This window comes from Asterias amurensis, chromosome 4 (assembly GCF_032118995.1).
Source record: "Asterias amurensis chromosome 4, ASM3211899v1".
Taxonomy (NCBI): Eukaryota; Metazoa; Echinodermata; class Asteroidea; order Forcipulatida; family Asteriidae; genus Asterias; species Asterias amurensis.
The window spans coordinates 10,358,905-10,380,219 of NC_092651.1; the positions used below are offsets into that span (position 1 = coordinate 10,358,905).

At 38.6% G+C, this 21,315-nt stretch overlaps 1 protein-coding gene across 1 annotated transcript in view; it reads left to right on the forward strand.

The window, feature by feature from the left end:
• Positions 1-21,190, forward strand: part of LOC139935710 (uncharacterized) — a 45,710-nt gene extending 24,520 nt beyond the window's left edge. The window contains exons 13-20 of the mRNA XM_071930248.1: positions 494-642; positions 1,338-2,679; positions 3,618-3,752; positions 4,574-4,748; positions 6,182-6,323; positions 8,354-8,435; positions 10,740-10,859; positions 12,496-21,190. Coding sequence (XP_071786349.1) covers positions 494-642; positions 1,338-2,679; positions 3,618-3,752; positions 4,574-4,748; positions 6,182-6,323; positions 8,354-8,435; positions 10,740-10,859; positions 12,496-12,879 — 2,529 coding nt within the window. The 3' untranslated portion in view covers positions 12,880-21,190. The remainder of the gene's footprint in view (positions 1-493; positions 643-1,337; positions 2,680-3,617; positions 3,753-4,573; positions 4,749-6,181; positions 6,324-8,353; positions 8,436-10,739; positions 10,860-12,495) is intronic.
• The last annotated feature ends 125 nt before the right edge of the window (positions 21,191-21,315 follow it).

Here is a 21,315-nt window from a genome sequence, read left to right on the forward strand (position 1 = left end):
AAACATTTTGCATAGCAGATGGTCTAGATCAGGTGACACGATACTTATAAACGTTGGCTTTATAACACTTTGTGTGGTTGTGTGCCTACCATTCTGTGCCTACCATTTTGATACATAATTTATGGAATATTGGTATGCCACAGAGTTCTGCTCATATCTGGTGTAAGAAGGTTGCATTGTGTCATCTTTCTTAAATGAGAACACTGCGATAGCTTTGATAACGTGTGACCTTGGTGTTTAACACCCATTTCAGACAGACGCATCAAATTATGAATTTAGTACTTGAAAAGTTTGAAATCTTAAACAGATAGGAGTGTCAGGCACACTAGAAGTTGGAAGATCGATTGTTGCAATCATTCGGAACGACTAAAATCGCTCCTGATCTATCTGGTTCGGCTCACCTCTGGAAGTAAGATAGTCTCCAGTAGCATGTTGTTTTGCTCTGAGCCATCTTTGACGTGTTTTATAACCAACTTGTTAAACTTTCCACTAGAATGTTCTTCGCTTAGAGCCATCAGATCGGTTCACTATTGAGCAGTGTTTGGAGCATAGAGCATTCCATACTGAAAGGTTACTCCATCGAGATCTTCCAAGACCCAAGTCTGCCTATTCATCCAGACAATTTGAGAAGATTCCATCCAAGTAAGTTATTTGCAGTGCAATTAAAGGCACTTGGGTGGATTGCACAAAGAGTTAGGACTAGTCTTGTCTCGAGTTAGGACCTGTTACTCGTCCTAACTTGCAATTTGTATATCTGGACCCCTGGACGTGTTTGGTAATTGTCAAAGACCAGTATTCTCATTTGATGTATCCCAACATCTGCATAAAATAACTCACTCTGTGAAAATTTGGATTCAATTGGTAATCGAATTTGCAAGAAAATAATGTTAGAAAAAAAACACTCTTGTTGCATAAATTTGTGTGCTTTCGGATGCCTGAAAAAGGCTTCAGGCCTGAAGTCTTTATTATTTGAGTGAGGTATTCTTTTTCAGTGTTTTGGTACCTCTTGTGGATCAAGTTTTCGGCCATAACATGAATCTAAGTTGTCGGGTTTTTAAAAAAATAGTGAAAATTACAGAGCAATGTTTTCAGGAAAGTCGTGGAAATCCCTTATACCTGCTCAAACAGTTTTTGTCTCACTGAGACCAAAACTATTTCTATATAATTGTGAATTTCTCAAAAACTACAGCACCTCAGCACGTAATACTTAAAATGAATAGAAGCTTTCTACCATCCTTATCTTGAAACCGTGTAAGTTTAATGAAAATCTATTTGTGTTTTATGTTGTGCAAAATGAACCGTACCCTTTAATTCATATTTTTATCTGTGCAATACAGAAATGGTCCCAAGCTTGGATTTGTCAAGGAGCCTAAAGAGGAAGTCCTATCAGGAGTAAATCCAAATAAAAATACTGTTGGGACATCTCAGGATGATTATTCCTACAACCAGAAGCCATCCCAAGAAGACGCCACAGCAAGCAACAGCATTCAGATCCCAGCCGCCCATCTGAAGTTCCTCAAGTCCAGCAAGAAGAAACAACAGCAACTCCAGGCGGAAACGAACAGCAACGTGGAGACTTGGAGAAGCCAACAGAAGGCTGTGCAATCCAAGTCCCCTCCCATCCACTGGGACAAACCAGGGGAGGCCGGCCACCCAACGGAGCCCACGAGGTACTCCACAGAGGAGCCTCACCCAGAGCCTCATGTTGAAACTCAAATGGAGAGGATAGCCAGAGGAGAGAGAACTCATGAGACTCGGAACGAGAAACCCCACGAGCGGACATCGTACAGCCTCGCCAAATCCGCGCACAGCAAGGGACCGTCGGAATCATTCGCAAAGCACCTCGGGAAATACGCAAACACGAAAGTGACCTCCAAGTACCATGGTTATACCGATACAAACAATGTGGATAGTGGATCACACGAGGGCGCCCTCTCCCCGAGGGATGACGAAGTCCGCAAGGTAGCATCTGAGGATCTTAAAAACAACAGACTGAGAGAAGATGCTACCGATAAAGAAAACGCCATACCGAACCCCATGGGATCCAACATACCTCCGTCGAAGTACTTCAAAAACCATGACAAGAAAAATAACACCGCGGCGGCAAAGTCTGCATCCAAAGACTCCCTACCCGGCACAGTCAGTGAAAACATTCAGCGGTATTTTGAAAGTGAACCCACTCAATCGGACAGCAACAGCTTTGTGCTATTTAGCGACCCGCGTCAACCGGCTGTTGAGCCTAAGCAATCCTCTATAAACTTCCATGATGGCAAGAGAAGGGGGCTTGAGGGTAGTGGTTCAAATTCAAATCAGACCAACAACCTTGAACAAAGCTCTAATCTCGTCGAGAGAGAACTTCCTCTTATTCCTGTTGCAAGTAAACTGAAGCTTTCTTTTGACGGGAATAGACATCCTTTGTCTAATACCTCAGAAACCCCAAGGTATCTTGCTCCAAACACGGATTCTTGCCAGGACAGCATCCATGGAGGGAACCGGTCTAAAGAAGGATCCTTGAATGGCTCACCCAACATCTCTCCTAAGGTTTCCCCAAGGGAACAGCTTGAGGGGAGTCTGGGTACCAACAAGTCTGTGGATCATAAAGACACTGGCAGTCAGGAAGCCAGTGAGTCTGTGACTAGACCAAACCCACAGCCCACTGAAAAGAAAAGCATTCTTAAGGTAGGACAGCTATGAAATTTAAAATGAAATTGATCCTAAAACCTAATAGATGAGATGGTGTGCTAGATACAAGATTGCTGGACCAGAGAAGTTGTTACAAGATCGGAATCTCACAAAAAGACTATCTACACAAGTTCACATTTGAGTGTTTTTTTTTAACAAGCATTAAGAGAAGATTTAAGATCTCATTTTTGTAATGAGTACCAATTGAAAGATTGTTTGAATTGTCAATTTAATTTTATAATGTGAGGTGTTATTATTAAAAAATAACAGTTTACTGGCCCAGCGCTAAAATCACAGGCCTTGGTTCTGTTTCAGTCTCTGGAACTGCAGCTGAAAAACACATTTTTTTATGTTAAACTTTGTGTAAGATCACCAACCAGGGCCCAATTTCATGGAGCTGCTTTAGCACAAAAAGTAGCTATGCATAACAAAATTATACTTACCAGAATAAGGTTGCCAGCCAAAATACCATCTCACGCGTACTATGTGTGGCTTATTAAATCCTGCTTAATTTTACGAAGCAGGAACTGTTTAAAGCCATTGGACACTTTCGGTAAACAGTGTGACCCAAAGGCCCACACTTCGTGTATCACAACTTATATATAAAATAACAAACCTGTGAAAATTTAGGCTCAATCGGTCATCGGAGTTGGGAGAAAATAACGGGAAAACCCACCCTTGTAATTCTCGATATAAAGAGTTTATAATTGTTTTAATGTTTTCCAATAAGTAAAGCATTTCATGGTATAATATTTCAAGAGAAGTATTTCACTATTACCTTCTGTAAACCCTGTAAGTTATTTGTAAATCTGTGCACTTTTTTTCTTTTTTTTTCTGTTCCGAAAGTGTCCAATGGCTTTAAGCAGTATTTTCTGCATTAGCAGTTCTATGAAATTGTGCACAGGTTTTAACCTCCTCCGTTTCCGTTGACACAGGGTGTTTCAAGCGCCCAGAATACTTCAACTGAACCAGACGTCCAACGGAAGCCAAAGTCTGGCAAGAAGAAGTATGAGGGCTCAGTTGCTTACAAGGGACGCATTATACAGACACCGAAACCCGATGAGCAGGAGGTAAGACCATTAAAAAAGTGATCGGGAACTAGTTTTTTAAAATTATATTCTTTGGCATAAAGGCCACGACTTATATAGGTACATTGAATTTGGCCTTTCAAAATACTGCTGCGGTTCATTCGTTGGGCGGCTTATAGACGATGTGACCCTGACATCACATGTTTACAAAAGAGCCACAGAGCCTGGACTTCCTGCAGGCATGATGTGTACACAGCTCAATGGAAGAAAACATAAAATCTATGGAGATTGCACTGTCTAATTCTTATCAACTTTCGATATGATGAAAGGGGGCACATCTCAAAACTTGTCCAGCTTTTACTTTCATAACTCTTGGTTTTATGTGTAAATTATGACACAAAATGTCAACTTTCCCTTAGGACCAGTGTAGTATATTGCTTGCCAGAATATTGAAAGAATGTACAAAGTCACACTTATTGTAGACAAGGTTCACATGGTCTATACGCTGACTTGTAAACATTGGAGAACAAAAACCAGCGACCCTTTTTTGTGAAAGATCACTTTTAAAATATTCTACATAAAAACATTGTTGTTCTCAAGCGGAGAAAAAAATCTGCAAAACATGCCTGTGTGATGCATGATCAAATAAAGAAATACCGGGAGTGATGCGCCATCCAATCGTCCAAGGGTTGCCTGCTTAACAGAAAGAAAATAAGCCCACTTGACTGCAGACCATCCTAATTAACAATTTCATATACTTCAATCATGGAGGAAGGAATATACATTTTTACTTCAATGTAACGCAACTTGCACTTTGGTGATGTACATTGACTGACGTGCCGTTATACGTCTCCCTATTTCAGATCAGAGAAAACCAGTCCTTCAAATTGAGAGACCATCAACAGAAACAAGAGCAGCAGCAGCAAGACAGACAACTACAGCAGGCAACGTATGCAGAGAAAGCAAGCCTCAGCATAGGGCATCAAGGAGGAGTTTCCACCTGGCCACGTAGTAAAAGCAGAAGCCATCAGTTCGGTGGTAGGTCATAGCTTTAGATTTCTTGATTGGGACTTAAAGGCAGTGGACACTATTGGTAATTGTCAAAGACTAGCCTTCACAGTTGGTGTATCTCAACATATGCATAAAATAAACCTGTGAAAATTTGAGCTCAATCGGTCATCGAAGTTGCGAGATAATAATAAAAGAAGAAAAAAAACCTTGTCACACGAAGCTGTGTGCGTTTAAATGGTTGATTTCGAGACCTCAAGTTCTAAATCTGAGGTCTCGAAATCAAATTCGTGGAAAATTACTTCTTTCTCAAAAACTACTCCACTTCAGAGGGAGCCATTTCTCACAATGTTTTATACCATCAACCTCTCCCCATAACTTGTCACCAAGAAAGGTTATATGCCAATAATTATTTTGAGTAATTACCAATAGTGTCCACTGCCTTTAAAGGGTTTTGATGATACCTTTTGTTGATAAATTGTTTGGCCATGACATGAATCCATACTCACTGTGAATGAAGATGTATGTAATATAATTTACCTGTAGAAGTTTCAGCTTCATTAGTCGTCAAGTTTTTGAGAGGAAAAGTGCAAATCACTGAGCAATATTTTCAGGGGAGTCGCGCAAATTCATTGTACATGCTAAAATAATTTTCTTCTCACTGAGACCAAATTTATTTTTGGGAAATTGTTTTACTCATTTCTAAAAATTACAGCACCTCAGCAAGTAATATTCCAAGAGAAGCTTTCTACCAACCTTATCTATATACCCCGATGTGTGTAAGCACTGTATACTCAGTACTTTTCTGAGCTCTGTGAAACAAAATCACTGACATATTACTCTGGATGGGATACGAACGCCCAACTTTTGTAATTCTAGAGCTGTGTCTTACCAACTAGACTACTGAGCCTATGAGTAAAACCAAAATTAATCTTATTTATCCCCTTTGCAAATTTACATCTATTAAATCATTATCTAACCGTGTAAGTTTAAAGGCACTGTACACGTTTGGTAATTGTCGAAGACCAGTCTTCACACTTGGTGTATCCCAACATAAGCATAAAATAACAAGCCTGTAAAAATTTGGGCTCATTTAGTCGTCAAAGCTGAGAGAAAATGATGAAAGAAAAAACACCCCTGTTGGATGAATTCGTGTGCTTTCAGATAGGAATAAAATACTTCTAGCTAGAAGTCTTTTAATATTGTAGTGAGAAATGACCTCTTTCTCAAAAACTATGTTACTTCAGAGGGAGTCATTTCCCACAAGGTTATATACTATCAACAGCTCTCCAAGGCTCGTTACCAAGTCAGTTTTAATGTTAATATTTGTTTTGAGTAATTACCAAACATGTACCTTCCTTTTAGTGTAAATCTGTGAACATTTGTGTTTTGTGTCTTACTAAAAGTACTTTTACATAAAGTGTCTCCTGACATTGATTGCCTGTGTTCTTCTCTATCTACAGATCAAAATCCCTTCATTGAAACATCATATCTGTCAACAAATAGTTCCAGTGGCCTCTCAGATAGGCAGAGTACCAAGCCATCTAGAGATTCCTACATTGAGAATAAACACAACAATAACACTGCGGACAGCAATAACTCATGGTAAGAATAAAGCCAGGTTCCCATTGGACATTTTTTTTTACAACTTTTCTGTAAATGACAAAATTAAATAAGCCTTTTTGAGAAATGGCGGACACAATGCTACAAAACTATAAGGGTTGGGTAAATTGGTGTGTATACACCATAGAAATAGAACCCGGAGAACGCTGAGCTCGACCACCCTCTGTGTCGTCTGTGGACGCGACGTACCAATACCGCGCAATACGCGCGTATGGCAAAATTATCATTGTGTGACACGCGCGTATGGCAAAATGGCAAGATGTCAGCGCACATAGACCATTTCTAGTGTTTTCATTGGTCTATGATGATGTCATTGTATGGCAAAATTGTATGGCAAAATATTTTGCCATACACGCGTTACGAAAATGGCGTGTGCGCATCAGTAAAAATGGTCTCACAACGAAACCGCACGCACAATGAGACACTCAGCGTTCTCCGGGTTCTATTTCTATGGTATACACTAAAACCAAACAGTACACTCCTATCATGTCCGCCATACCTCAAAAAGGCTTATGGGGATGTATGGTAAACTGACCTCCCTGTCAACTTACCATGACCGTGATGTACAACTAACCGGCCGGAAGAGTTCGTGGAAGGCAGCCACACTAACTTAACAGGGCTGCTCAAAAGTCCAATGGGAACAGCTCCACGCTGTAAACCTACCGCGACCATGTTGTAAAACGCTATTTAAATGTCGCAGAGTATAAGTCAAGGTGGGAACGCACAGTAGAATATTTCTAAATCCAGTCACAGTAACTTTCCGTGTGGCAGCAAAAAGGGGTCCAATAGACCTCTATCACGATGCCTTCATTCTGGTCATGTTCCTCATATCAAATAACAATGAATGTTAATAATGATTTTGCAATTAGGAACCAAACTATTTTGTTCTTTCAGCCTCGGTTTGGTAACATTGATATCAATGGGAGAATTCAAGATGGCTGCACCGTGATATTGGTCTATAGGAACACGCCTCAAGACAGAGCTCTTTTAGATAAATTAGCTTAAAGGAACACGTTGCCTTGGATCGGTCGAGTTGGTCTTTGAAAAGCGTTTTGTGACTGTTTGTTATAGAATGCATATGGTTAGAAAGATGATGTAAAAGTAGAATACAATGATCTACACAAATATGCCTCGAAATTGCGTGGTTTTCTTTTTACCTCGTCCAATAACACGGTCGGCCATTTATGGGGGTCAAAATTTTGACTCCCATAAATGGCCGATGGTGATAGTTCGCGACGTAAAAAGAAAACCGTGCAATTTTGAGTGATACTTGTGTGGATCATTATATTCTACTTTTAAAACATCTTTCTAAACATATACATTTCATAACAAACGGTTTCAAACGCTTTTTATAGACCAACTCGTCCGATCCAAGGCAACATGTTCCTTTAAAGTCATTCTTCTCCCATATCTCCAATTAAAACCTCCGTAAAACACAGAAGACTTTGTTTTTAAAGGTGACATTAGAAATAACCACTGAAGTTGAGTTGTAATCATTTGACCAACATTTGGTCTTTGGTGAAGGTTATGGGCTCAAATCCTACCTAAGTATACAGTGCTCAAATGCATAGATGCATCAGTGAACAAAAACACTGTTCTTTATCTCCTACAAATATAACATCTGCAAAAAAATAAATTCATAAATACCTCAGACAGTTTCGCTATTCCTATTGGTGGAGAGTGCATCAAGTGGGGGTGTTTATGAATGGGAGTAAAAGAGTAGTGACTCGTTCCTAAACGGCCGTTACAAACCATGCAGGGTCGTTGCTGTGCGATAAAGGCCCTCATCACACGCCAACGACCCTGCCTGTTTTTAAACAGCCTTTAAAGAACTCGTCGCTACCCTTTTATTCCCTTATTTAGTGGCCTGCAGTTTTAACACCACTTGAGTGTTTCTCATAGACTAAATGTAAGATCTATCAAAGTTTGGTCTTTACTCAATTGTCAATATCCGAAAATCTTTCAGAATTCATTAGATTCATGTACATAAACACATGCAATTTTCATTGTAGGAAATCATCTAAAGAAATTAGCGACAGTCAATGGAGAGAGGTACAGTCCAGCAAAAGAAAGAAGAAGAAAAAAAGTCAATCGGTAAGAGCAGTCAGTAGTTAGAAGAAAAATCAGGAAACTTATTAAAGACCCTGGACACTATTGGTAATTGTCAAGTACCAGTCTTCTCACTTGGTGTATTCTCAACATATGCATTAAAGAACAAACCTGTGAAAATTTGAGCTTAACTGGTCGTCGAAGTTGCGAGATAATAATGAAAGAAAAACAACCCTTGTGACACAAAGTTGTGTGCGTTCAGATGCTTGATTTCAAGACCTCAAGTTCTAAATCTGAGGTCTTGAAATCAAATTCGTGGAAAGCTACTTCTTTCTCGAAAATTACGTTACTTCTGAGGGAGCCGTTTCTCACAATGTTTTATATTATAACACCCCTTGCAAGTATTCTGCCTGCTCATTGGTTTAGAGCGCGTCACATGACATGTCTTAGTTTTGCTAGACGACGGCCGTGTGATAGTGCGTGGGTTTGCCATGCGCTAGTCCGAAGACTAGCACACGGCGCCGTGCGCTAGTCCGACAGACTAGCACACAGCGTGCAGTACCCAGACGTCCGTTGCGTGTACGAGGATGATAAATTAATAGTCTGTAACCATTTCGGATTGCACGACACTACATGCAACACAGTAAGTAAAAGTGTTTGCAATCTGTATTCGCGTCGTCCGTGGATTGTAGCATTCAGGTCTGTAACTTAATAATAATAGTACAGTATTTAGAAATGTTTGGGGTGTTATAAAACAAATATTGACTGCTTTTACTCGTGCAATGGTTAAAAACTATGACTCCCTTGGTGATCCCCGGAGCGTTCTATTTTCCCTCGGCTTCACCTCGGGAAAATAGAACGCTCCGGGGATCACCTCGGGAGTCATAGTTTTAACCATAGCACTCGAAGCAGTCAATATTTGTATACTATCAACCTCTCCCCATTCCTCATTACTAAGTGAGGTTTTATGCTATATAGTTATTTTGAGTAATTACCAATAGTGTCCACTGCCTTAAAAATAGGATTACCTCAGTTTTTAGAAAAACACAAGAGGGCGCTATTGATCCTGACCATAGCTGAGCTGTAGGTATTAGTATGAGCAGTATCACACATGGGCCCAATTCAATAGAACTGCTTAAACACAAAAAGTAACTAATCACAACAAAATTATGGTTAAAGGAATGTTACAGAATTGGTAAGAAACGAAAATCGTGAAGATCACAGATTTACATCAAACTTACATGGTCTAATTATGATGATGGTAAAAAACATCCCTTGAAATATTTCTGTCTGAAATTTCATATTTGATGAGAAATAGATAACCTAATTTCGCGCTTGGAGTTTATTGCTCAGTGAGCATTTTATTCATTTTTGTTTTGGCATCGGTGCAATGCAAAATTTGTAATAGTTTTTTCACTATTCTCAGTGGCCCAGATGGCCGATCGATCTCAAACTTCTACAGGTTTGTCAGTTTATGTATATGGTGGATTACATAAAGTGCTTACACTGCCAGCAACTGTTTTGCTAGCAAAACCAATTCCGTAATGTTCCTTTAACAGAACAAGGTTACCAGCCAAAGTACCATGTCAGAGCTGTGTGTGCTTGTTTTGTTGTCTTTTTTATTTAGAATTGATTCTAGTTTAAATGTGAGTGTTCTCTCGCTGAAACAGTACGACAGTGATGTGTTCAAGTAATTACTGCCAGCTGGGCTGCTGTAGTTGTAATTAAAAACACGCATATCGGTAATCCTTTCTGGAGTTGAAATTTGTCACGAAAATTATGGCATGGATGACACCCTTGGTTGTGTCAATGTGGTTGATTTTTAGTATGGCGTTTGCAATCACTTTAAAAGGTGATTTATTGTTACTCTGTTATTGGTATTATGTCTTTCCCCCTCCCCCGTACTATAAGGATACGTGTCGATTTTAAAGACACTGGACACTATTGGTAATTGTCAAAGACGAGTCTTCACAGTTGGTTTATCTCAACTTATGCACAAAATAACAAACCTGTAAAAATTTGAGCTTAATAGGTTGTCGAAGTTGCAAGATATTAATAAAAGGAAAAAACACCCTTTTCGCACCATGGTCACACGAAGTTGTGTGCTTTCAGATGCTTGATTTAGATACCTCAAATTCTAAATATGAGGTCTCGAAATCAAACTCCTGGAAAATTACTTCTTTCTCAAAAACTACTCCACTTCAGAGGGAGCCGATTCTCACAATGTTTTATACTATCAACCTCTCCCCATTACTCGTTACCAAGTAAGGTTTTATGCTAATAGTTATTTTGAGTAATTACCAATAGTGTCCACTGTCTTTAAACATCTGTTTTTGTCCTCTCTTACAGTTATTTATCCATGGGGAAGTTTCCAATACTGAGCGTCTTGCAATGCAGCGGAATGTCTACGGCAGTCGAGAGCAGTCTAAGCCAATCAGGAAGATCAACCAAACGCCAACAGCTGAAAAGGTTAGCCAGAATCATTTGTCATTTCACTCGAAGCATGACCTTAAAGGGAAGGTACACATTTGGTAATTACTCAAAACAAATATTAACTTAAAAGCTACTATTAAAAGCTGACTTGGTAACGAGCATTGGAGAGCTGTTGATAGTATAAAAAACTGTGTGAAACGACTCCCTCTGAAGTAACGTATTTTTTGAGAAAGAGGTAATTTCTCACTAAAATATTAAAAGACTTCTAGCTAGAAGTCTTTTATTCCTATCTGAAAGCACACGAATTCGTCCAACAAGGGTGTTTTTTCTTTCAATATTTTCTCGCAACTTCGACGACCAATTGAGTCAAAATTTTCACAGGCTTGTTATTTTATGGTTATGATGGGATACACCAAGTTAGAAGACTGGTCTTTGACAATTGTTCTTATTAATTACCAAACGTGTACCTTCCCTTTTAAGGGGCTCATAATAAAGATAATAATTTCTTTCAAAGCCACAACTTTGAAATCGTATTGACCTAGTTATAAATTCCTTATCCCAGTCCTTGACCGTGTGTGTTGTGTATTGCATGTAGTACCCGTAATAGAACCCGGTGCACTCATCCTAAAGAGAAGGGGTTCTCCCAGGTTTACCTGGGGTGGATTTCACAAAGAGTTAAGACTAGTCCTATCTCGAGTTAGGACGAGTAACTCGTCCTGACTATACATTTTTGATATCTCCTAGCCTAAGTTAGGACTTGTCCTAACTCTTTGTGAAATCGACCCCTGGTTTGATTAGCAGCATATTGCACCACAGCACCTTGTAAACCATTGCATGGTGCTTCAAAGGAGTAGGTCTCATACGCAAAATGTAGCCCCACATACCTTGCTGGACAAAATACTGTGCGCTTTGTAATGCCCCATGATAAAGTGCATGTAAAAACCAATTATTTTTGATATTATTTTGCAAGGTTTTCCATTTATGCTGCTTAAGACTATAGCTGTTAGATTTGAAGAAAAGTCAATCTTAAACTATTCTAAAATCTGCTTTGAACTCAAACCGCTATTTCATTATATGTTGGTAACATTTGAGTAAAATGTATTGTAGGAAGCATCAGTTTAGTTGTGAAATTATTATTCATTATCAGAATAACCCTTTCATCTAAGGCAAAGTATACCTTTGGGTTTTGGAACCAGAGGTGGATTTCACTAAGAGTTAGGACTAGTCTTATCTCGAGTTAGGACTAGTTACTTGTCCTAACTTAGGACTATCCATGCAATTTGTGTATCTCCTAGGACTAGTCCTAAGTTAGGACTAGTCCTAACTCTTTGTGAAATGGACCCCAGTAGATTTTTCCAATTTTATGTCAATATAGCTGATACAAAGAAATAACATGCGAACATTTCATACCAAAAGGTGGTATCGCTTTTGAGATATCGCCTAAAAATAATCCCTAGTAGGACAACACAATCTTAGAAGTGTTACTGTCACACATTCAAATTTTCAGGCATAAAAACATACCTACATTACTTTGAGGTGAAATCTTCCCCAAAATACACTATCTATTATGCTGTAGTCTTCTAACCCAAAGTTAGTATTACCATTTATTTTAAGAGTGATAACCAAATGTATGTATACATTCCCTTTAATAACTTTGATATTTCTTGTATAGAATCTTCTCAGTGGAGCTTTACACCACTCCAGAGAGCCACGCCTTCAACCTCTCCAGAAACAACTCCCCTCCCTCCAGACATCCGTCTCGTCGAACGCCTCCCTTATGCGTAAAACCTCCCACGAGGCAGACCTTGGTGATCGACGCCTGACACACCTCCACCATCACCACACTCACCACAAGCATTCCAAGTCCGATCCCGATAACTTGGTTGACACCACTCATCACTCTAGCTGGTCTCACGGTATGCACTCGGCAGTAGAAGGGGGTAATTCCTCGGATGGCAATAGTAGCGGGATGGCACACAGCACCCTGCAGCCGGTCAAAAGTGCCAGGGGTGGTCGACTTCCGAGCCTTCCTGATTTCAGGGAAGCAACTCTGTGAGTTGCCATTGATGTGTAGCTGGGCCCAATTTCATAAAGCCTGTAAGTACAAAAACTCACAGCACTGGAAAGTATTGCTCAATAAAAACAGCTAGCTATCCAAAATTAAGATAAGTTTACATCGTTGTGACTGGTGCCACACTCAGTTTTTGTATGGCAAAGAAATTTTTCAGGCGGTAGGCCCTATTTCTTGCTTAACAGCTTTTTGAAATTTGCCCATGGCCATTGACAAAACTACTAAGCAACCATTTGGATTGCTGAAAACAATTTCAGAACCGACACACAGTCTATGTCGTAGCTTTAAGCTGTCAATCAATTCCATTGACCTGCTAAGCAGGAAAATTTGTCACTCTGTGAGTTGTCGTTGAAGTGTAGCTGGCCATTGACAAAACTCTCAAGCAACCATTTGGATCACTCAAAACAATTTCAGTACAGACATCCAGTCTACGTAAAATCTTTGTAGCTGTTCGATCAATTCAATTGACCTGCTAAGCAGGGAAATTGCTCAGGAAAACATTTGTTTTCTTGTACTGACAGCGATGTTAAACAGGCATCTGTTTTGTATTTGGAGCTGTTCAATTACCAGTGGGGGCATTTCCTAAGATGAGGTCGTTTTATGAACTCTGAACAAATGTCCTTATAAACTGGGCCAAATTTCAAAGAGCTGCTTTAGCACAAAAAGATGCTTAAAGGCAGTGGACACTATTGGTAATTACTCAAAATAATTATTAGCATAAAACCTTACTTGGTAACGAGTAATGGGGAGAGGTTGTAGTATAAAACATTGTGAGAAATGGCTCCCTCTGAAGTGACATAGTTTTCGAGAAAGAAGTAATTTTCCACGAATTAGTTTTCAAGACCTCACATTTAGAATTTGTGGACTTTAAATCAACCATCTAAACGCACACATTTTCGTTTGACAAGCGTGTTTTTTCTTTCATTATTATCTCGCAACTTTGACGGCCAATTGAGCTCAAATTTTAACAGGTTTGTTATTGTATGCATATGTTGAGATACACCAAGTGAGAAGACTGGTCTTCGACAATTACCAATAGTGTCCAGTGTCTTTAAGCACAAAATTATAAGGTTACCGGCCAAACTACCATGTCACATGTACCATTTCTGATCGTCATCCTGCTCATTTCTACTGAGCAGAGAGTTGTTAAGCAATATTTTCTGCTGAAGCAGCTTTATGAGATTGGGCCCTGCTGTTGCTCTCGTAGTTAAAGGAACATGTTGCCTTGGATCGGACGAGTTGGTCTATAAAAAGCAATTGTAACCGGTTTTTTTATAAAATGCATATAGTTGGAAAGATGTTTTAAAAGTAGGATACAATTAACCACACAAATTTGCCTCGAAATTGCTAAGTTGCAAAGTTTTCCTTTTACTGTGCGAACTAACATGGTCGACCATTTATGTTCCTTTAAAGCTACGTTTAGCCTTTGATAAGTGTTACATGGTTAGATCTAAATGTGGGCCTATATACTTCCTATTATTAGGATGAGGTTGTCATTAATCTGAATGACATTTGGTCTTGCTGGAACACATTCAACACATCCATGTGTTGCCGTACAAAGGGATTACAAAGTCGTCTATGAAGAAGCTTGCGTGCCTTCTACTTTGCAAAAAGTACCTGCCATGTTCAACTTTCTATATTTACTGCAGTAGGATTGACATGAATGACAACATGAAACAGTCAGTATATTTGGCTGTGGTGACTACGGTGACTGTCTACAGTCACCGAGAGCATGTTTGATTACAATAATGTCCTGATAATTGGTTTTGTCGACAGGCCAGACACTGATGAATTAGACAGTCTGCATGGGGTACCAAGAAGAATTAAGAGTTTTTAGAAAACACGGAAACATTCATCTGCGGTTTGATCTTTTTTATATCAAATACGTCCCTGTGTTTGAAGGTTCGGACTTTAAGCAACTTTTGTTAGAAGGTGTACACTCCAATCAATTTTTGTTTAAAGGTACACACTTTCAGGCGGGATACTTCACGAAGGGAACAAGGGCGTTCGCCTCCATGCCCCATGACCATTGCCTTGGTGCCCTTGAAATGAAATGGTTGAAATTTACAACTTTTAGCAAAGAGAAAATGCCTTGGTGCCCTGGCTCTTTAAAAATGTTAGCATACTTGCCAGCACTTTAAGCAATTTTGTTTGAAGGTTAAGACTTTAAGAAATTTAGCTTTTGGTTTTGTTGAATGTTGGTAAGGACTCTTGCTGCGATGTTTCACGTGTCATTTTTGTCAATCCTGCTGCCTTGAGTATATGGTGCCTTAAACATATGGTGCCTTAATCAAATGCAAGCAGTGAAACTGCTACTTTTGTCACTTAATTTGTTTTGCATGACTTTGGTTGCGATACAAATTTTTAAGTCTAAAATTTGCAGTGAATAATTTGCAACAGTTGAACTGTTTACAACTCCTGCAAAACATTCGCTGCAGGAACAGCCATGTGACGTCAACATTTTTTCTGCATTCGCGGGAAGTATGAACAGGGCTTTATGCCATGTTTATCAAAAAGACATGAATTGTCAACCCAAACCGTCCAATGTAACATAGTTTCATTTATAAATATATTTATTAATGCTATATGTGTGGAAAATTGTTGCTAAGCATTTTGGAAAAAGTTAAGCGTGTTTGTGAACTTTTTAACCTGGATTGGAGAAAGATTCATGATGACAGCATGTAATCTATTCTAGTGACTTATATAGATGTGCTTTGATCAGATAAAAATCAGTCGTCTTCTCTGAAAATCCCTACTTAATCAGGGATTATGTGATGTCACACAGTAAGACAGTCACTAACTAACCTACTTCTGTCGTTTTCCTCATGTAGTGCGGCGTTCAACATTCCCTCAAGTTGATCGTTAATATCAACTAAATGTGCTTTTCATATAGAACTCAGGATTTTTTACAAGTACATCGTATTTTAAACACATTCATAGTTTATATATATATGTACAGATATAAGGGATAGATGTAGTTTTTTATACTGCACAAACAGATCCTTGTCATTTGATTGGTGGAACACGCATCACATGGCATGCTTTATTTTGCCATATACTAACATGGCTCATACAAATATTAACAGTATGAGATAATTTTAGGGCGCTCTGCAGCATTTTTTCTTTCCTTCAAAGTAAAGCCCGGTTCATTCTTTCTGCACATGTGATACAAATTTTGATGACCCCACAGGGCTGTTTTGGCAGCGAATGTTTCCTGGAAGTTCAGCAAAAAGCAACTGATGCGAATTATTCATTGTGAGTTTGTGACGTCAAAATTTGTATCGCAATCGCATTTGCAGGAAGTACGAAATAATTCCCTGCCCATTTGCCCAAACCAGGCAAGACTGTGTCATGGCAGACAAGGTTTGTGTCTACATGGCGTCCTCAGCATTGTTTAGAAGGGGTTATTCTAAGTTGTAGAGGAAGGTGGCAAGTTTTCGTGTCTGTGTTGTGCTTATTTTGAAAACATTTTCACCAATGACAAAGATCTATGTGTGTGAGTTAAATCAAACAACTATTGAATGCATTTTGTTTGTGCCTTGGGTCAGCAGAACGTAATCACTCAATGAGGTCTGGCTTTTCTTTCACTCATACGCATACAATATTTATATCAGACAATTTCTCTCTTTAGTTGCTCTACTTTTTTTCACGTTTGTTGGATTGTGGTTTCCAAGTTATGCTTGTAGTTTATTTATATTCATCAGAAATCCAGCATATTTATATCACCATTCCAACTTTACACTCCATTTGCACTATATATAACTCAAGAACATCCACATTATGCTGTCCAAACGTCAGTTAATTGAAGACATAGACACTATTGGTAGTTACTCAAAATAATTGTAAGCTTAAACATTTACCAAGTAACAGGCAATGGAGAGCTGTTGAAAGAAATGGCTCCCTCTGAAGTAACATAGTTTTTTATAAAAAGAGTTAATTTCTCACTCAAGTATTTAAAACTTCAAGCATCTGAAAGCACACAAATTTGTGCTACAAGGTTGTTTTTTCTGTCATTTTTCTCTTGCAACTTTGATGACCAAATGAGCCAAAATTTTCACAGGTTTGTTATTGTATGCATCTTGTTGGGATACACCAAGTGAGAATACTGGTCTTTGTCAAACTACCAATGGTGTCCAGTGTCTTTAAATAGCAATGCGCTAATACAGCAATTGTGTATTCCATGTTTTTATCTGCCCTTGAAACTTTCTTGATATTTTTAAATTTATTAGTTTTCACCTTGATATGATCCTACCTCAGGAATATTTCTTGTATATTGTAGATATGTTATTTGACCATGTTGTAAATATTTGTTTGAAATTATTAGAAGAACCCTTAATAGAATTTCACTTGAAACCCAAATTGCTTTGAAGCAAATTGGAAATCAAATTATTATGTACAAAGGACTACACTATTTTTGATTTGTGAACAAGTTGATATTGTATGTGGAAATAAGTTTAAAATTATATAACTTTTCAGACATAATTTATTTCCCCAAGTTTCACTTTGATAAGCCACAGTGAGTGCAAATGTAACTGACTATAGCTTTCTGTCCAGAGCCCAATTTAATAAAGCACAAAAACTTGCTATGCATAAGATAATGTTGCTTAGCAGAACAAACTAACCAGATAGAATACCATACAGTTACCATTGCTGTGACTGGTGCCCCAATAATTTCTTTCTCAGTAAAGAAATTTACCAAGCAGTATTTTTTTGCTTAACAGCTTTATGAATGGGCCCTGTCTAACTTGGCTGGGGGCCAATGATGACTCCTGGTTTTCAACAATGGCTTATAGAAAGGTTTTAGATGTCGGAAGGGCGGGTTGAAATAGTGGACCGATGTTACTTATTTAAGCAGGGGGTACGTGCCTCTTTTGCAAACTATATTGTGTTCTATCTCAACCACAATGTCAATTTCTAATTAATTAATACTTCAGTTGTGTCCTGCAAAGTGTTCTCAGTACAACGATCGTAATTGGACTGAGCTGTTCACGCCCTCATTTCATTGCAAGTAAGATGTTTGAAGGTAATTGTTTACCGGTTCTTTTTTTTGTGGGGGTGAGGTAGGCACTAAATGTTGACTGCATATGGTTCCCCTTTGTGACAGTTGGCAGTTACGTACATTTTAAAAGCTGGGATTCCACCAGCTGTTAGGGTGTTGCCTTTTCAAAGACTATGCGAACAGATTTAGGAAACTGCTTATTCACTTTTTGGAAGTGAAAAAAAAAAGTAAAATGTGTTATTTCTTTCCTGGAAGATTGACACTAAGGTGAGGTTTAAACATTCCAACGCATAGAAGGAATATAACAAAAAGATTTAAGAGCTGTTTCTCTGCGCTGTACTGCGAAACAGTTACCACGAGCATTCTCTCTACTAAAAGAAATGATGGCGAGTGCCCTTGGGAAAATGAGCACAAAGTTACAAATATTAAAGTTTCATCAAAGATCCATTTGCTTGTTTAAACTCCAAGCAAAGTTTAAAGTTTGCCATTTCATAGCAAACCTGTGACAAACCTTCCAAACCTAGTACATGGTTACAGCCCTAATGAATATAACCTCAGGTAATGGTCATGTGCCTCTTGGTCGTACCTTTTCTGATTATTAGCTGCTAAGTTTAGCACTTTTGGGCAATGCAAATCACAAGAGCTATTTATGGTTCGACTTTGTATTTCCAAGCAAGTGTTCATGGAAAATTTGATGACGTATAATGTGTAAGGGCAACCTCTGTGTTAGGGTCACACGAGGCAACTTGGAGGAAACCAAACTGACATTAGGGAATCTGTTACTTTATCTACATTTCGTACAAATTTAAAGATTCACGTTAATTGCTTTTATATGCAGTAAGATCTTGATGGAATAGCGCCTGTAAATGATTGTTATGTTATGTTAACCAACTGCTGCAGTGCATGAGTCAGGATCACTCTGTTAGCACATGGGTAATTTTTGTAATAAGACAGTGTCTTATATCCCAATGAAAAACATTCAAATGTGAATGCCTTTCTTCTTGGAGATTGCTTGGAACTGGTTTCCTGTAAATTGCCTCGTGTCACATGGCCCTATGATGACCAAGGAGCAAAAAATGTCACTATAAACTATATGCAGTTGACTCTCCTTAACAAGATCCCTGGGACTGGCAAACAAGAACACTGTTGTAAGAGGACAAAGAAACACAAAGCACAAATGAAATGTACTTTTTATAAGCAGCACGTCTTTAGAACAGTGTTCTTTATAACAAGGGTTGACTACATTTATTCAAATTAGTTTACCAAGAATCAACCGATCCAAAAGTTACAAGTTCTTACCTCCCAAGTAGCTGTAACGAATGTGTTACAGGTTTAGAGAGGAAAATGTTGTATTTACTTCTATCAAAGCGTTAGCATTGCACACATTGTAAACTGAAAGCAATTTTGTTTTTCATCCTCGCAAAAACAAAATTAGTGCCACACCAGTAACGTTTTCCTGATTTGTTTAATGACGTAGAATCGTATTAAATATCTATATTCATCACACACATAGGTACTTACAATTTTATTTGTCTGTGATGTATAAACAACAATGGGATAACCGGACATTTTCATTTGGGGGAAGAGGAAGACAAGACATAATTTAGGGAGGGTGTGGCTGTTTAATGTATTGAATCATTATTTGTGGTTTTACTTTCAATGCTGTCTCTCGCCTCTGCCCATACTAACCTTTGGTTGCGCCACCCAGCAGTAATAAGTAAGAGTTTTTGATTGGGTTAAATACCTTGGTGGCCACGCCTCATTTCTAGTTTCTATGTTAACAATATCATGATCCATGCTGGATCATGATCACGACAGTGATAGAATTGTCTAGCATGTTGACTTGCCCGAACATCACTCGTTAAGTAGCTTGACTTAAGCAGTTTAAGTAATTGTTATGTACAACAAATCTTGTGATGTACCATCATGGACTCACTCATAGTGGCTTATTGATAGATAAAACCCCTACCATCCTGTAACACCCCCCCCCCCCCCCCTTTTCCGGAAATCTTATTTTCTGCTCGTATTCAGTCATCAATCTTCAATGTTGTTTACCGTCTCTTACCTCCTACCTTCTCTACAGGATGTTTCGGTCATTACTTTGTGTTTCATCTTTAGCTGATACACAAACTAGGGTCTCATGGTGGTTTAGAGCATCGAATTCAAGTTCTGGTGGTTAAAGCGTGGTTCATACTTCCTGCGAATGCGATATGTATTTTGACGTCACAAATTCTCAAGTAACAATTCGCATCAGTTGAAATTTGCTCAACTCCTGCGAAACATTTGCAGTGAATAGAGGGCTGTGATGTCAATATTTGTATCGCACTCACATTCGCAGGAAGTATGAACAGGGCTTAAGTCATCGTAGTGTGTGTTCGAATCCCGGTCATGACACTTGTGTCCTTGGGCAAGATGCTTTCCTATAATTGCTTCTCTTCACCCAGGGGTATAAATGGGTACCGGCGAGGGTAGAGGTTGATATTGTGCATGAATAAGCCACTGGAGTAACATGGTAGCTCAGGGCTGTATACTCCCAAGATGAGAAAGTAAGAGGAATGTTATTGGCCCAATAACCAGGGCCAAATTTCATAGAGCTGCTAAGCACACAAATTTGCTTAGCATGAAATTTCTTCCTTGATAAAAACAGTGTTACAAACCAAATTTCCATTTTTTGCATATTTCTTGTTACTTATATTCAGTTGCTGTTTGCTGAAAATCATGTGGAAATTTGGTTGGTAATCGTTTTTTTATTAAGGAAGAAATTTCATGCCAAGCAATTTTTTGTGCTTAGCAGCTCTATGAAATTGGGCCCAGGGCACTTATGTAGAGTGCATTGAGACATTATTGTGAAATGGGCTATATAAGAACTAGTTATTATTACAAACTTCTTATCTGTGTTGGAGTTTCTTTATCATTTTCAACGGACTACCTGTATTTTTTGGTCATGTTTATTTAAACAAGAAAACATGTACTGTTTTATGTATAGTGTTTGCTGGGGGAAATTAACTTAATATTTAAAACAATAATTGAATAATCTCATTTTTCTCAAAAACCCATTGATTTTATTGTTCTGGTCCAAATGTGTAAACAATAAATATTTTATTTGTTAGTTTCCCTCTCTGATAATAATAATTAATGGTTGTTAGGCCTAAACAAGAGGTAAGAAAATTGTGACTGATTCATATTTTTTTAAACACACGGTAAAAAACCCAGTTCCCGACGATGGTTTGTAAATAAAATTATATCAAGCACACATGTTGTGATGATGGTAATACATTGTAACTGTATGTCATTGGTTTCACATTAATTAAGATGCTTGATTGCAGACGACATTTTCGGTGCAACTAGTTGACTGGTACCCCGTGAGTGCGATAGAATGCCGCATATATTCGTAACCGGAACCAGGCAACTTTTTGACACAT